This window comes from Mustelus asterias, unplaced genomic scaffold (genome assembly GCF_964213995.1).
Source record: "Mustelus asterias unplaced genomic scaffold, sMusAst1.hap1.1 HAP1_SCAFFOLD_3668, whole genome shotgun sequence".
In the NCBI taxonomy this organism is placed as follows: domain Eukaryota; kingdom Metazoa; phylum Chordata; class Chondrichthyes; order Carcharhiniformes; family Triakidae; genus Mustelus; species Mustelus asterias.
The window spans coordinates 1-17,896 of record NW_027593613.1 but is presented as its reverse complement, the minus strand read 5'-3'; the positions used below and the strand labels follow the sequence as shown (position 1 = coordinate 17,896).

Genomic DNA, 17,896 nt, shown 5'->3' with positions numbered 1-17,896 from the left:
GCTGATAAATACACCCTTTTCAAGACTGAAAGTTTGTCTTTGGGCCGGTGTTTAACTTGGAACAACAGAGATAGCTAGCTGTTAAGGGTTAAATTGTAGCATGTTTGTATCTTATAATTGGTAAAGGTTATGCTAATTCTCTTACTATACATGTTAACTGTATTCTTAAATAAACTTTTGTTTGATGAAAGCTCCCTAGTGGGTCACTTGAATCATACCTGGAGTGAAACACTTGATGCTTATCCTAATACCAAAATCAAATGTAAACCCTAGGGTCTCGGCTAATTTCACAAAACCCCTTGGAGTTTCTGACCTGGGTCTTAACAATTACAACGTAGAAATGCTTGCTTTTTTGTTTAAAATCTCAAACTGCGAAATCCTCCCCAAATGGGCTTTTGCTGAGCATTGGAATTTAATTTAATTTGATTTATTATTGTCACATGCATTGGGATACAGTGAAAAGTATTGTTTCTTGCGCACGATACAGACAAAGCATACCGTTCATAGAGTACAGGATGCACTATCAATTACGATACGAGGACTCCAGCGAGTGAGTGAAATAACAGGCTTTTATTCGCAAAGAACTGGAGCACACCCCTGTAGCTAACCTGGCCCAGACTGAGGCAAGGAGGAGGAACCATCACCTTTATACCTCGCTCAGGTGGAAAGGGAGGGGTCCCAGGTGGAAAGGGAGGAGTCTCAGGCCAGGTGCAGCATGGGTGTGTCCAAGCATACAACATGTAATTACAGTGGGTCACCACAGTACATAGGGGAGAAGGATTTGATTTATTATTGTCACATGTATTGGGATACAGTGAAAAGTATTGTTTCTTGCGCACTATACAGACAAAGCATACCGTTCATAGAGAAGGAAAGGAGAGAGAGCAGAATGTGGTGTTACAGTCATAGCTAGCGTGTAGAGAAAGATCAACTTAATGCGAGGTAGGTCCATTCAAAAGTCTGACAGCAGCAGGGAAGAAGCTGTTCTTGAGTCGGTTGGTACGTGTCCTCAGACTTTTGTATCTTTTTCCCGATGGAAGAAGATGGAAGAGAGAATGTCCGGGGTGCGTGGGGTCCTTAATTATGCTGGCTGCTTTTCCCTGAGGCAGCGGGAAGTGTAGACAGAGTCAATGGATGGGAGGCTGGTTTGCGTGATGGATTGGGCTACATTCACAACCTTTTTGTAGTTCCTTGCGGTCTTGGGCAGAGCAGGAGCCCAGACCAAGCTGTGATATATCCAGAAAGAATGCTTTCTATGGTGCATCTGTAAAAGTTGGTGAGAGTCATAGCTGACATGCCAAATTTCCTTAGCCTCCTGAGAAAGTAGAGGCGTTGGTGGGCTTTCTTAACTATAGTGTCGGCGTGGGGGGACCAGGACAGATTGTTGGTGATCTGGACAGCTAAAAACATGAAGCTCTCGACCCTTTCTACTTCGTCCCCATTGATGTAGACAGGGGCATGTTCTCCTTTACGCTTCCTGAAGTTGATGACAATCTCCTTCGTTTTGTTGACATTGAGGGAGAGATTATTGTTGCTGCACCAGTTCACCAGATTCTCCGTCTCATTTGGATGATGAGCCTCCCTTCTCTCTCCCTGCCTGTTAGGTCCCTCGATGAGCTGTGTACGCTAAGGTGCGGAGAATGGCTCGGGAAGACACGCCTGTGTTGAGCTTGGAGCCTGTGCCATCGTTCGATGTGGAAGAGCTCCAGGAGTACGAGGATGAGATAGACCACATTGAGTGGGAGGATCATGAAGGTGAGCTGCCCAAACGCCAGTAGGCAACTACTGGCAGTGTGTGCTTAACGTCATGGGGCATGTAACACTGCAGGAGGCTCCAACAGAATCCACGTGGTACATAGAACATAGAACATAGAACATAGAACATAGAACATAGAACATAGAACAGTACAGCACAGAACAGGCCCTTCGGCCCATGATGTTGTGCCGAGCTTTATCTGAAACCAAGATCAAGCTATCCCACTCCCTATCATCCTGGTGTGCTCCATGTGCCTATCCAATAACCGCTTAAATGTTCCTAAAGTGTCTGACTCCACTATCACTGCAGGCAGTCCATTCCACACCCCAACCACTCTCTGCGTAAAGAACCTACCTCTGATATCCTTCCTATATCTCCCACCACGAACCCTATAGTTATGCCCCCTTGTAATAGCTCCATCCACCCGAGGAAATAGTCTTTGAACGTTCACTCTATCTATCCCCTTCATCATTTTATAAACCTCTTTTAAGTCTCCCATCAGCCTCCTCCGCTCCAGAGAGAACTGCCCTAGCTCCCTCAACCTTTCCTCATAAGACCTACCCTCCAAACCAGGCAGCATCCTGGTAAATCTCCTCTGCACTCTTTCCAGCGCTTCCACATCCTTCTTATAGTGAGGTGACCAGAACTGCACACAATATTCCAAATGTGGTCTCACCAAGCTCCTGTACAGTTGCAGCATAACCCCATGGCTCTTAAACTCCAACCCCCTGTTAATAAAAGCTAACACACTGTAGGCCTTCTTCACAGCTCTATCCACTTGAGTGGCAACCTTTAGAGATCTGTGGATATGGACCCCAAGATCTCTCTGTTCCTCCACAGTCTTCAGAATGCTAACCACACAGAACATGTGGTTAGCATTGCTGCCTCACAGCGTCGACTCCCAGCTTGGGTCATTGTCTGCGCGGAGTTTGCACATTCTCCCCATGTCTGCGTGGGTTTCCTCCGTACAGTACAAAAGTAGGCCATTCCGCCCATCTGTACCGACCATAATCCCACCCAGGCTCTATGCCCTTAACCCACACATTTACCTTGCTAATTCCCTGACACTCGGGTCAATTTAGCATGGCCAATCCACCTAACCTGCACAGAGAAACCATCGAAAATTACAGCTCAGAAACAGGCCTTTTGGCCCTTCTTGTCTGTGCCGAACCATTTTTTGCCTAGTCCCACTGACCTGCACTTGGACCATATCCCTCCACACCCCTCTCATCCATGAACCCGTCCAAGTTTTTCTTAAATGTTAAAAGTGACCCCGCATTTACCACTTTATCCGGCAGCTCATTCCACACTCCCACCACTCTCTGCGTGAAGAAGCCCCCCCTAATATTCCCTTTAAACTTTTCTCCTTTCACCCTTAACCCATGTCCTCTAGTTTTTTTCTTCCCTAGCCTCAGTGGAAAAAGCCTGCTTGCATTCACTCTATCTATACCCATCAAAATCTTATACACCTCTATCAAATCTCCCCTCAATCTTCTACGCTCCAGGGAATAAAGTCCCAACCTATTCAATCTCTCTGTAACTCAGCTTCTCAAGTCCCGGCAACATCCTTGTGAACCTTCTCTGCACTCTTTCAACCTTATTTACATCCTTCCTGTAACTAGGTGACCAAAACTGTACACAATACTCCAAATTCGGCCTCACCAATGCCTTATATAACCTTACCATAACACTCCAACTTTTATACTCGATACTCCGATTTATAAAGGCCAATGTACCAAAGGCACTCTTTACGACCCTATCCACCTGTGACGTCACTTTTAGGGAATTCTGTACCTGTATTCCCAGATCCCTCTGTTCAACTGCACTCTTCAGAGTCCTACCATTTACCCTGTACGTTCTACTTTGGTTTGTCCTTCCAAAGTGCAATATCTCACACTTGTCTGCGTTTGGTCTGTGGGAGGAAACCGGAGCACCCGGAGGAAACTCATGCAGACACGGGGGGGGGGAGAACATGCAGACTCCGCACAGACAGTGACCCGAGCCGGGAATCGAACCCGAGTCCCTGGTGCTGTGAGGCAGCAGCGCTAACCCACTGTGCCACCCGGGTGCTCCGGTTTCCTCCCACAGTCTGAAAGACGTGCTGGTTAGGGTGCATTGGGCCGTGCTAAATTCTCCCTCAGTGTTACCCGAACAGGCGCCGGAGTGTGGCGACTGGGGGATTTTCACAGTAACTTCATTGCAGTGTTAATGTAAGCCTTACTTATGATACTAACAAATAAAATTGAACTTTGCCACAGAGAGAGTGCAACCAAGGGTCACCAGGCTGATCCCTGGGATGGCAGGATTGTCGTATGAGGAGAGATTGGGTCGACTGGGCCTGTTTGGAAGAATGAGGGGATTTGATTTATTATTGCCACATTATAATGTGACACTAATAGTCGATAGATGGGAGGCTGGTTTGAGTGATGGACTGGGCTACGTTCACGACTCTTTGTAGTTTGCTGTGGTGTTGGTCGGAGCAGGAGCCTTCCCAAGCTGTGATACATCCAGGGAGGGGTGGCCTCCTGTTGGGTACACCCTGACTGCCTCAGCCTTATAAACTGATAGAAACATAGAAACCCTACAGTGCAGAAGGAGGCCATTCGGCCCATCGAGTCTGCACCGACCACAATCCCACCCAGGCCCCACCCCCACATATTAACCCGCTAATCCCTCCAACCTACGCATCTCAGGACTCTAAGGGGCAATTTTTAACCTGGCCAATCAACCTAACCCGCACATCTTTGGACTGTGGGAGGAAACCGGAGCACCCGGAGGAAACCCACGCAGACACGAGGAGAATGTGCAAACTCCACACAGACAGTGACCCGAGCCGGGAATCGAACCCGGGACCCTGGAGCTGTGAAGCAGCAGTGCTAACCACTGTGCTACCGTGCCACTTTCCCAAACGGAAAATCCTCACGGGTTGGCAAACCCTCCGTTAGCTCCTCGAGGCCTAAACTCTAGAATTCTCGCGCGCGCTATCCTCCTTCTAAAATGCTTGGTAAAAGCTTCCTCTCTACCCGAGCCTCTGTCCCTGATACCTCCTCGTGTGGCCAGCTATTGTCTGTCGGTCAGCGGGTGGGAACTTTGTTTTGATGTTGAACGGTGCTATGTCAATGCAAGATAATTTTTGTTTGTTGTCTCCCTCCTGTCCTTCCAGAGGAGCCACTCCCCAGCCCCTATCTCCTGGTCTATCACATCAAACCCTTCAAGGAGCGAAACCGCCAGGTGTTTCAGAGGGGCGTGCCAGTGACCGTCCACATCGAAGGCACAGAGCGCCACCTCCGTGGGTTCAAGGTAAGGACGTCCACCCCCCCCCCCCCCCCCATCCCCCAACCATCCTCCCCACCCCTCCCACAACACCGCCAAGAGCATTGGGGAGAGTTACAGAACAAAGAGATCGAGGGGTACATGTTCACAGCTCCTTGAAAGTGGAGTCACAGGTGGACAGAGTGGTGAAGAAGGCATTCAGCATGCTTGGTTTCATCGGTCAGAACATTGAATACAGGAGTTGGGACGTCTTGTTGAAGTTGTACAAGACATTGGTAAGGCCACACTTGGAATACTGTGTGCAGTTCTGGTCACCCTATTATAGAAAGCATATTATTAAACTAGAAAGAATGCAGAAAAGATTTACTAGGCTGCTACCGGGACTTGATGGTTTGAGTTATGAGGAGAGGCTGGATAGACTGGGACTATTTTTCCCTGGAGCGTATAAGGCTGAGGGGTGATCTTATAGAGGTCTATAAAATAATGAGGGGCACAGATCAGCTAGATAGTCAATGTCTTTTCCCAAAGGTAGGGGAGCCTACAACAAGAGGGCATAGGTTTAAGGTGAGAGGGGAGAGATACAAAAGTGTCCAGAGGGGCAATTCTTTCACACAGAGGATGGTGAGTGTCTGGAACAAGCTGCCAGAGGCAGTAGTAGAGGCGGGTACAATTTTGTCTTTTAAAAAGCGTTTCGACAGTTACATGGGTATGATGGGTATCGAGGGATATGGGCCAAATGCGGGCAATTGGGACTAGCTTAGGGGTTCAAAAAACGGGCAACATGGACAAGTTGGGCCGAAGGGCCTGTTTCCATGCTGTAAACCTCTATGATTCTATGACCAGGGAACTTGGAAACAAGTCGTAGGCCCAGGATGCAAACTACGCCTCACTGCGTAATTGGACGAATGAGAGGAAAGGTGTCCAGAGCAGCTCGAGGAACATAATTGCAGTTTTTTAACCACAATACTGGCATTGATGGGGGAAAAGTCAGACTAACTTGGATTTTTTGTTGTTCATTCGTGGGACATGGGTGGCACAGTGGTCACCATTGCTGCCTCACAGTGCCAGGGACCCGGGTTCAGTCCCGGCCTCGAGTCACTGGCTGTGTGGAGTTTGCACATTCTCCCCCGTGTCTGCATGGATTTCCTGCAGTTTCCTCCCACAGCCCAAAAGATGTGCAGGTTAAGTGGATTGGCCATGCTCAATTCCCTCTTAGTGTCTGAAGATGTGTAGGTTAGGTGGATTAGCCATGCTAAATTGCCCCTTAGTGTCCAAAGATGTGCGGGTTAGGTGGATTGGCCATGCTAAATTGCCCCTTCGTGTCCAAGGATGTGAAGGTTAGGTGGATTGGCCATGCATATCTTTTTCCCTAATGGGAGAAAGTGGAAGAGGGATGCATGGGGTTCTTGATTTTCCAGAGGCAGCGGGAAGTTTAGACAGAGTCGATGGGTGGGAGGCTGTTTTGTGTGATGGATTGGGCTACAGTCACGACCTCTTGTAGTTTCTTGCGGTCTTGGGCAGAGCAGGAGCCCAGACCAAGCTGTGATACAACCAGAAAGAATGCTTTCTATGGTGCATCTGTAAAAGTTGCTGAGAGTCGTAGCGGACATGCCAACTTTCCTCAGTCTTCTGAGAAAGTAGAGGTGTTGGTGGGGCTTTCTTAACTATAGTGTCGGCATGGGGGGGACCAGGACAGGTTGTTGGTGATCTGGACACCTAGTAACGGTTCTCAGTTAATTTTTTTTTCTCTTTCTCTCTCCCCACTCCCGCTCCGGCCCCCCCCCACCCCCCTCCTGTCACACCCGAGGTCCGTCCGAACACTGTGTACATGATGAGGATAACGCACGGAGACTTCACCTGGATGCTGAAGAAGAAATTCAAACACTTTGAGGAACTCCATCGAGATCTTCTGAAGCACAAGTTCAAAATTCGGGTCATCCGCCCCTTAGCCAGGTGGGGCCGCCTCCCTCCCTTTTGTGATAGCCTGGTTGCTTACCTGCGTCAGGCTGCTTTTGTGGGATCTTGCTGTGTCTGGCGGGTGGCTCGAATCTAGTTTTCTGAAGGCAGATTGCAGCCGGAGTACCGCGTGTGTGTCCACCTCATAGCGTGTCAGCCCTGGGGGGCGATGCCGAATCACTTTAAGATGTTTGCTGTGATCTGGAAGGTGCTGCCTGAAAGAGTGGTGGAAGCAGATTAGGACGGCACAGTGGTTAGCACTGCTGCCCGACAGCGCAAGGGACCCGGGTTCAATTCCTGGCTCGGGTCACTGTCTGTGTGGAGTTTCCACATTCTCCCCGTCTCTGCGTGGGTTTCCTCCGGGTGCTCCGGTTTCCTCCCACAGGAAAGACGTGCTGGTTAGGGTGCATTGGCCGTGCTAAATTCTCCCTCAGTGTTACCCGAACAGGCGCCTGAATGTTGCGTGTCAGGAATTTTCACAGTAACTTCATTGCAATGTTAATGTAAACCTACTTGTGACACTAATAAATAAATTTCAAAAACACTCCAAAGATGTGTAGATTAGGTGGATTGGCCATGCTAAATTGCCCCCTTAGTGTCCAGAGATGTGCAGGTTAGGTGGATTAGCCATGCTAAATTGCCCCCTTAGTGTCCAGAGATGTGCAGGTTAGGTGGATTGGCCATGCTAAATTGCCCCTTAGTGTCCAAAGATGTGTAGGTTAGGTGGATTGGCCGTGCTAAATTGCCCCTTAGTGTCCAAAGATGTGCAGGTTAGGTGGATTGGCCATGCTAAATTGCCCCTTAGTGTCCAAAGATGTGCAGATTAGATGGATTGGCCATGCTAAATTGCCCCTTAGTGTCCAAAGATGTGTAGGTTAGGTGGATTGGCCGTGCTCAATGTGCGGTGTTACGTTGATAGGCCAGCATGGTGGGCCCGGCTGGAATGCTCTTTCGGAGAGTCGCTGCAGGCTCATTGGGCCAAATGGCTTCCTCCTGCACTGGAGAGATTCTATGGCTCGAAGAGGGGTGGGAGGGGGGTTGGGGGAGTCAGACTAATTGGATGAATCTTTCAAAGGGTGAGCAGGAGCACGATGGGCTGAACAGTTGTCTCCAGCGCTGTCAGATTCTGTGCCAGGCTCACTTGTGCTGGTTGTGATAATCCAGTCAGGAATTCTTTCGTCAGAGACGGTGCTCAGAACAGATTCAGCCATCACGTGGAAGGCTTGAATTGAGTAGAACAGACATGTTTAAGGATACAGACAAAGCATACCATTCATAGAGTACATCGGGGAGAAGGATTTGAGTTGATTTATTATTGTCACATGTATTGGGATGCAGTGAAAAGTATTGTTTCTTGCGCGCTATACAGACAAAGCATACCGTTCATAGAGTACATAGGGGAGAAGGAAAGGAGAGAGTGCAGAATGTAGTGTTACAGTCACAGCTAGAGTGTAGAGAAACATCAACTTAAGATAGAATTCATTCATAGAATCTATAGTGCAGAAAGAGGCCATTTGGCCCATCAAACCTACACCAACAACAACACCTGACACTAAGGGGCAATTTAGCACGGCCAATCAACCTGACCTGCACATCTTTGGAGTGTGGAAGGAAACCGGAGCACCCGAAGGAAACCCACGCAGACACGGAGAGAATGTGCAAACTCCACACAGACAGTGACCCGAGATATAATATAAGGTAGGTCCATTCAAGAGTCTGACAGCAGCAGGGAAGAAGCTGTTCTTGAGTCGGTTGGTACGTGACCTCAGATTTTTGTATCATTTTCCCGACGGAAGAAGGTGGAAGAGAGAATGTCCGGGGTGCGTGGGGTCCTCGATTATGCTGGTTGCTTTCCCCGAGGCAGCGGGAAGTGTAGACAGAGTCAATGGATGGGAGGCTGGTTTGAGTGATGGATTGGGCTACATTCACGACCCTTTGTAGTTTCTTGCGGTCTTGGGCAGAGCAGGAGCCCAGACCAAGCTGTGATACAACCAGAAAGAATGCTTTCTATGGTGCATCTGTAAAAGTTGGTGAGAGTCGTAGTGGACATGCCAAATTTCCACTGGAAATCTGAATAACGGGGGGGGAGAAAAATAAATTAGAAGAGGGTGAGACGGAGAGGCGGGGGGGAGGGGGGGGGCGGTGTGGAAGGAGGCTGGTGTAGGGCAGAAACGCCAGCATAGAGCAGATGGGCCGAAGGGCCTGTGTTGAGCGATTTTGGGTAATTTCGTGGTGTCCAAGACGAAATTGATGCTAATTTGTGGAAATCCACCAACAAAACTGCCTTGACGGGGATAGAATGATCAATGGAGGGACTGCGAGAGTCAGCGGAGGGACAGAAGGTGGGAAGTATAAATGTGAGGTTATCCACTTTTTGGGAAGGCAGAATATGGTTTGAATGAGTTGAGAGAGGTGGATACTCGGCGAGACCTTGGAGTCCTCGCGAAAATAAGCGCGCAGGCAGTGAAGAAGGCAAACGGTATGTTGGCCTTCATCGCGAGAGGATTTGAGTAGAGGAAGAGGGATGTTTTGTTGCAGTTGTGATGTGGAGATGCCGGCGTTGGACTGGGGTGGGCACAGTAAGAAGTCTCACAACACCAGGTTAAAGTCCAACAGGTTTATCTGGCAGCTTTCGGAGCCTCGAGCTCCTTCATCAGGTGAGTGAGGACTTGTGCTGCAGTTGTACAGGGCGTTGGTGAGGCCACACCTGGAGTATTGTTGGCAGTTTTGGTGTCTGATCTGAGGAAGGATGTCCTTGCTATACGGGGAGTGCAGCGGAAGTTAACCAGGCTGATACAATTATGTTAGGTATAGATAGGGTGAACAGTTGGAAGCTTTTTCCCAGGGTGGAAATGACGATTACAAGGGGGCACAAGCTCAAGGTAAGGGGAGAAGGGTTCATTGGAGATGTGCGGGGGAAGTTTTTTTAGACAGAGGGTGGTGGGGGCCTGGAATGCACTGCCAAGTGAGGTGGTTGAGGCAGATACAATTGCGCCATTTAAGACTTACCTTGATAGGCACATGAACAGATAAGGAATAGAGGGAGAGAAGCGGTTGGTCTCGATAGGACAACATGATCAGAGCAGGCTTGGAGGGCCGAAGGGCCTGTTCCTTTGCTATACTGTTCTTTAATTCCTGGGTGGCAGGTCTGTCATATGAGGAGAGAGTAAGTCAGGATTATATTCACTGGAGTTTAGAAGAGTGAGGGGATCTCATCGAAACTTATAAAATTCTAACAGGATTAGACGGGGTAGATTCAGAAAGAATGTTTATTTTATTTATTAGTGTCACAAGTAGGCTTGCATTAACACCGCAATGAAGTTACTGTGAAAATCCCCTAGTCGCCACACTCCGGCGCCTGTTCGGGTACCACTGAGGGAGAATTTAGCACGGCCAACGCACCCTAACCAGTGGACTGTGGGAGGAAACTGGAGCACCCGGAGGAAACCCACGCAGACCCGGGGAGAACGTGCAGACTCTGCACAAGCCGGGAATCGAACCCGGGTCCCCGGTGCTGTGAGGCAGCAGTGCTAACCACTGTGGCACTGCGTCACCCCAATGGTGGGGGAGTCCAGAACTAGGGGTCATAGTTTGAGGATAAGGGGGTAAACCTTTTAGAACTGAGGTGAGGAGAAATTTCTTCACCCAGAGGGTGGTGAATGTGTGGAATTCACTCCCACAGAAAGTAGTTGAGGCCAAAACGTTGTGTGATTTCAGGAAGAAATTAGATATCGCTCTTGGGGCTGAAGGGATCGAGGGATATGGGGGGGAAGGTGGGGATCAGGATATTGAATTCGATGATCAGCCATGATCATAATGAATGGCGGAGCAGGCTCGAAGGGCCGAATGGCCTCCTCCTGCTTCTAGTTTCTATTATCTGGCGACACTTCATCCTCTGCCTCCTGTCCCATTGTCCTGCAGGCTGGCGACAACGCAGGGGCTCAGACGGGAGCTTGGCGTTACCATGACGATGCCCGCCCTCCCTCACCAGCCAGAGTGGGCCTCCATGAGGCAAGCATCGAGCAAGCAGGTAAGACCAGGCCCCAAGCCTCACCCCCCCCCAGGCTCGCCTGGGAACATGTTGGGAGGCAGGATCGGGATGCTGGGTGGGCGAATCGCGCTTGGGGTACTACTGAGTCAGAAGGTCGTGGGTGGGTCTGGGATGGCGGAGGGGGGGGGGGAGGGGGGGGGGGGGCCGCGGGGGGGGGGTGCAAACTCCATTCCTGAGGCTGTGAGGCCTGAGACCAGGACAACCCTCCCAGCCAGGGACTGGGACAGGCCAATCCCCCTACCCTGCACATCTTTGGACACTGTCAGAGGTGCCGCCCCTTGCTTTGGACGGTAGAAGCTGAGGCCCTCTCCTGTGGCTGTAAAAGGTTCCACCATCACGAGGGTGATGAGGGGGGGGGCGGGAATGTTCCGGCCAGTACCCTGGGTCCAAAATCTATCCCCCATTCGACGGCACAGGGGCAGGATTTTCCTCATCTTCCCACCTCAGACCTTGGGATCTGGATGTTCGTCACATTCACGTGGGATCCTGCTGTGCACTGACTGGCCGCCAAGTGTCCTATGGCATCAGGCTTCAAAAGATCTGATGAGACAACCTGGGGTCATGAATGGAGCCGAGGGAGAAGCATTTTCGTTTAGTCGCTCAGTAATACAGATCTCGAATATTATCGAAAAGGGAGACGTGCTGCTGAAGTTTTTCCTCTGAGACTCATCAGGACAAACGCAAGAATGCAGAATTTCAAATGCCACCTTGCATCCAAAGTTTAAAGTGTGCGTCATTTTCGGCAAGTATAAATCGGCCACGTTACCAACTTGACCGCTTTATCTTCAATTGGTTGTAGCTATTGGCTGGAAGTGAGATTTTCGTACCCAAGGAGACATTGTCCGCAAACAAGCAGAATATGCTCAGGACGAGCACATTTCTTTCGAGTTGTTGAATCCCTACAATGCAGAATGAGGCTATTCGGCCCATCGAGTCTCCGCAGTCTCTCCGAAAGAGTTTTTTACTCGGGGGGGCCCCCCCCCCCCCCCCCCCACCCTATCCCCATAACCCCACACATTTAGCATGGCCAATCCACCTAACCTACACATCTTTGGACACTAAGGGGCAATTTAGCATGGCCAATCCACCTAACCTGCACATCTTTGGACACTAAGGGGCAATTTAGCATGGCCAATCCACCTAACCTGCACATCTTTGGACACTAAGGGACAATTTAGCACGGCCAATCCACCTACCCTGCACACCTTTGGACTGTGGGAGGAAGCCAGAGCACCCGGAGGAAACCCATGCAGACACGGGGAGAAAGTGTAAACTCCAACCAGGAAGTCACTCGAGCCGGGAATGGAACCCGGGTCCTTGGCGCTGTGAGGCAGCAGTGCTAACCATTGTGCCACCGTGCTGTAGCCCACATCTGTGAGCTTGCGGAGTCACGATTTCCCCATTTGCTTTCTCCCTGGCAACACCTTGGCCCTCAGAGTCAACCCTGGCGACCAGTCGGCGCCCTACTTTCCTGCGGTAGAAATTGTTGTGAGAGAGTTTGAAATTTGGTATTCTTGCGTTTGTCCTGATGAGCACGAGGTGGGAAAGACTCCGGCGCGTGCGTCTCTCTCCAGCGACTGTCACGTTGGTTCTGTTTGGGTAGTGAGGAGGGAGGGAGGAGGTTGGATTTGTTTTTCAGAGTGGGCGAAGGGCGGGAGGGGAGATGATGTGTAAAAATAAACGAGATGAGAAAGGGAACACACGTTGTGACAGGAGCCAGTGAGATACTGAATAACAATCTTTCGCTCTTTCTACCTAAATCTCCAGAAACGCCTTGAGGAATACTTGAACAATTTGCTCGAGAAATCCATCTACCGAAACTACCACGGAATGGTAACTACAAACCCCGAGACTTCCCCCCCTGGTCTCTATCCTACAATCCCTTTGTGGGTAACTTAGAACATGTTGATTTGATTTATTATTGTCACATGTATTGGGATACAGTGAAAAGTATTGTTTCTTGCGCGCTATACAGACAAAGCATACCGTTCATAGAGAAGGAAAGGAGAGAGTGCAGAATGTAGTGTTACAGTCATAGCTAGGGTGTAGAGAAAGACCAACTTAATGCGAGGTCGGTCCATTCAAAAGTCTGACAGCAGCAGGGAAGAAGCTGTTCTTGAGTCGGTTGGTACGTGACCTCAGACTTTTGTATCTTTTTCCCGACGGAAGAAGGTGGAAGAGAGAATGTCCGGGGTACGTGGGGTCCTTGATTATGCCGGCTGCTTTTCCCGAGACAGCGGGAAGTGTAGACAGAGTCAATGGATGGGAGGCTGGTTTGCGTGATGGATTGGGCTACATTCACAACCCTTTGTAGTCCCTTGCGGTCTTGGGCGGAGCAGGAGCCCACACCAAGCTGTGATACAACCAGGAAGAATGCATAGAATAGTACAGATGTGGAGATGCCGGCGTTGGACTGGGGTGAACACAGTAAGAGTTTTAACAACACCAGGTTAAAGTCCAACAGGTTTATTTGGTAGCAAATGCCATTAGCTTTTGGAGCGCTGCCTCTTCCTCAGATGGAGTGGAAATCTGCTCATTTCCACTCCATCTGACGAAGGAGCAGCGCTCCGAAAGCTAATGGTATTTGCTACCAAATAAACCTGTTGGACTTTAACCTGGTCTAGAACAGGACAGCACAGGAACAGACCCTTCGGCTCATCCTGTGTGCCGAACATGACTCCAAATTAAACTAATCCCCCCTGTCTGCCCTTGGTCCATGTCCCTCTATTCCCTTCATATTCCTGTGCTTATCTAAAAGCCTCTTAAACGCCCCTATCGTATCCCCCTCCACCACCAACCCCGGCAGTGCGTTCCAGACACCAACCACTCTCTGTGTCAAAAAACTTGCCCCTCAATCTCCTTTGAACTTTCCCCTCTCACCTCAAGTGCCCCCTAGTATTAGACATTTCAACTCTGGGGGAAAGTTTCCGATTGTTAATCCTATCTCTGCCCCTCATCATTTTACAGACTTCTATCAGGTCTCCCCTGAGCCTCCGCCGCTCCAGCGAAACAACCCTAGTTTGTCCAGCCTCTCCTTGTAGCTCATACTCTCTAATCCAGGCAGCATCCTGGTAAACCTCTTCTACACCCTCTCCAAAGCCGCCGGATCCTTCCTGTAATGTGGCGGCCAGAATTGAACGCAATTCTCTTTCGTGCGGCCTAACCAATACTTCCTCTTTCTCAGTTTGCCGCTGCCACTCGCTCCTGTCTGTGTGAGAGTCTCTCTGGAAAGGTGCCGGGGGCGAGAGCGCCTGTTGCGTTCCAGCCTCTGTGACTCTCACGTTTGACACCTCTCCCTCCGTCCCCCTCCGCGTTATCCCTCCGCTGCGTCTGAGTTATTTATTCTCTGTGCAATAATTGCCGGGTAAGATTAAGGAGAATCCCAAGGCTTTCTACAAATATGTCAAGAGTAAAAGGATGAGATGTGAAGGCATAGGACCCTTAAAAGGTGAAGGGGGAAAAGTTTGTGCGGAACCGTTAGAAATGGCGGAGGTGCTTAATGAATACTTTACCTCGGTATTCACGGTGGAAAGGGATCTGGGTGGTTGTACTGCTGGTTTGCGGTGGACAGAAAGGATCGAGCATGTGGACATAAAGAAAGAGGATGTGTTGGAACTATTGAATGGCATCAAGGTTGGTAAGTCGCCGGGACCGGATGGGATGTACCCCAGGTTACTGTGGGAGGCGAGGGAGGAGATTGCGGAGCCTTTGGCGATGATCTTTGCATCGTCGATGGAGACGGGAGAGGTTCCGGAGGATTGGAGGATTGCAGATGTGGTCCCTATATTCAAGAAAGGGAACAGGGACAGCCCGGGAAATTACCGACCGGTGAGTCTAACCTCAGTGGTTGGTAAGTTGATGGAGAGGATCCTGAGAGACCGGATTTATGATCATCTAGAGAAGTTTAGTATGATCAAAAGTAGTCAGCACGGCTTTGTCAAGGGCAGGTCGTGCCTTACGAGCCTGGTTGAGTTCTTTGAAAATGTGACCAAACACATTGACGAAGGAAGAGCGGTGGATGTGGTCTATATGGACTTCAGCAAGGCGTTCGATAAGGTCCCCCATGCAAGGCTTCTTGAGAAAGTGAGAGGGCATGGGATCCAAGGGGCTGTTGCCTTGTGGATCCAGAACTGGCTTGCCTGCAGAAGGCAGAGAGTGGCTGTGGAGGGGTCTTTCTCTGCATGGAGGTCAGTGACCAGTGGAGTGCCCCAGGGATCTGTTCTGGGACCCTTGCTGTTTGTCATTTTCATAAATGACCTGGATGAGGAAGTGGAGGGATGGGTTGGTAAGTTTGCTGACGACACCAAGGTAGGTGGTGTTGTGGATAGTTTGGAGGGATGTCAGAAGTTGCAGCGAGACATAGATAGAATGCAAGACTGGGCGGAGAAGTGGCAGATGGACTTCAACCCGGATAAGTGTGTAGTGATCCATTTTGGCAGATCCAATGGGATGAAGCAGCAGTATAATATGAAGGGGACCATTCTTAGCAGTGTAGAGGATCAGAAGGACCTTGGGGTCCGGGTCCATAGGACTCTTAAATCGGCCTCGCAGGTGGAGGATGCGGTCAAGAAGGCGTACGGCGTACTAGCCTTCATTAATCGAGGGATTGAGTTTAGGAGTCGGGAGATAATGCTGCAGCTTTATAGGACCCTGGTTAGACCCCACTTGGAGTACTGCGCGCAGTTCTGGTCACCTCATTACAGGAAAGATGTTGAAGCCATTGAAAGGGTGCAGATGAGATTTACAAGGATGTTGCCTGGATTGGGGGGCATGCCTTATGAGGATAGGTTGAGGGAGCTTGGTCTCTTCTCCCTGGAGAGACGAAGGATGAGAGGTGACCTGATAGAGGTTTACAAGATGTTGAGAGGTCTGGATAGGGTAGACTCTCAGAGGCTATTTCCAAGGGCTGAAATGGTTGCTACGAGAGGACACAGGTTTAAGGTGCTGGGGGGTAGGTACAGAGGAGATGTCAGGGGTAAGTTTTTCACTCAGAGGGTGGTGGGTGAGTGGAATCGGCTGACGTCGGTGGTGGTGGAGGCAAACTCGTTGGGGTCTTTTAAGAGACTTCTGGATGAGTACATGGGATTTAATGGGATTGAGGGCTATAGATAGGCCTAGAGGTAGGGATATGATCGGCGCAACTTGTGGGCCGAAGGGCCTGTTTGTGCTGTGGCTTTCTATGTTCTATGTTCTATGCCCATTAGACTGCCCGTGGAATCTGTAAATATCTGATTAGAGATGTTTGAACAGGGCGAGATTATTAATGTCCTGAGCACAGAGGGAACAGACTGACCCGTGGGCAGCCACGGGGAGTAAATAATTCACACAGACTGAAATGAGAAAAGGTCAGGGTTTTTTTTGTCTCATTCTGAATCCTCTCTCGCTCTGAATTCTCTACATTTTCATTCCGCCGCACTTTTAATTTCTTCTCAGTCAGATTTTGATTTTCCCTCAGCTCCGCCACACTGTCACTGCTTCCTCCCCTCCCCGCCCGCTCTCTCCCCTCCCCCCCGCTCTCTCCCCTCCCCCCCCCGCTCTCTCCCCTCCCCCCCCCCGCTCTCTTCCCCTCCCCCCCCCGCTCTCTCCCTCCCCCCCCGCTCTCTCCCCTCCCCCCCCGCTCTCTCCCCCCCCCCCGCTCTCTCCCCTCCCCCCCCGCTCTCTCCCCTCCCCCCCCGCTCTCTCCCCTCCCCCCCCGCTCTCTCCCCTCCCCCCCCGCTCTCTCCCCTCCCCCCCCGCTCTCTCCCCTCCCCCCCCGCTCTCTCCCCTCCCCCCCCGCTCTCTCCCCTCCCCCCCCGCTCTCTCCCCTCCCCCCCCGCTCTCTCCCCCCTCCCCCCCGCTCTCTCCCCTCCCCCCCGCTCTCTCCCCTCCCCCCCCGCTCTCTCCCTCCCCCCCCCGCTCTCTCCCCTCCCCCCCCGCTCTCTCCCCCTCCCCCCCCGCTCTCTCCCCTCCCCCCCCGCTCTCTGCCCTCCCCCCCCGCTCTCTGCCCTCCCCCCCCGCTCTCTCCCCTCCCCCCCGCTCTCTCCCCTCCCCCCCCGCTCTCTCCCCTCCCCCCCCGCTCTCTCCCCTCCCCCCCGCTCCCCCTCCCCCCCCGCTCTCTCCCCTCCCCCCCCGCTCTGTTCCCTCCCCCCCCGCTCTCTCCCCTCCCCCCCGCTCTCTCCCCTCCCCCCCCGCTCTCTCCCCTCCCCCCCCGCTCTCTCCCCTCCCCCCCCGCTCTCTCCCCTCCCCCCCCGCTCTCTCCCCTCCCCCCCGCTCTCTCCCCTCCCCCCCGCTCTCCCTCCCTCCCCCCCCGCTCTCTCCCCTCCCCCCCCGCTCTCTCCCCTCCCCCCCCGCTCTCTCCCCTCCCCCCCCCGCTCTCTCCCCTCCCCCCCCGCTCTCTCCCCTCCCCCCCCCGCTCTCTCCCCTCCCCCCCGCTCTCTCCCCTCCCCCCCCGCTCTCTCCCCTCCCCCCCCGCTCTCTCCCCTCCCCCCCCGCTCTCTCCCCTCCCCCCCCGCTCTCTCCCCTCCCCCCCCGCTCTCTCCCCTCCCCCCCCCCCGCTCTCTCCCTTCCCCCCCGCTCTCTCCCCTCCCCCCCGCTCTCTCCCCCTCCCCCCCCGCTCTCTCCCCTCCCCCCCCGCTCTCTCCCTCCCCCCCGCTCTCTCCCCTCCCCCCCCGCCTCTCCCCTTCCCCTCCCCCCCCGCTCTCTCCCCTCCCCCCCCGCTCTGTCCCCTCCCCCCCCGCTCTGTCCCCTCCCCCCCCGCTCTCTCCCCTCCCCCCCGCTCTCTCCTCCCCTCCCCCCCGCTCTCTCCCCTCCCCCCCGCTCTCTCCCCTCCCCCCCGCTCTCTCCCCTCCCCCCCCCCGCTCTCTCCCCTCCCCCCCCGCTCT

At 52.1% G+C, this 17,896-nt stretch overlaps 1 protein-coding gene across 1 annotated transcript; it reads left to right on the top strand.

Moving 5' to 3' along the window:
* Positions 1-1,609: 1,609 nt before the first annotated feature.
* Positions 1,610-12,869, top strand: LOC144490714 (phospholipase D2-like; the record flags this gene model as incomplete). Its single annotated transcript, XM_078208422.1, has 5 exons — positions 1,610-1,755; positions 4,920-5,056; positions 6,837-6,982; positions 10,907-11,015; positions 12,804-12,869. Coding segments are annotated over exons 1-5 (573 nt in total), but the record flags the coding sequence as incomplete, so codon positions are not given.
* Positions 12,870-17,896: the final 5,027 nt, after the last annotated feature.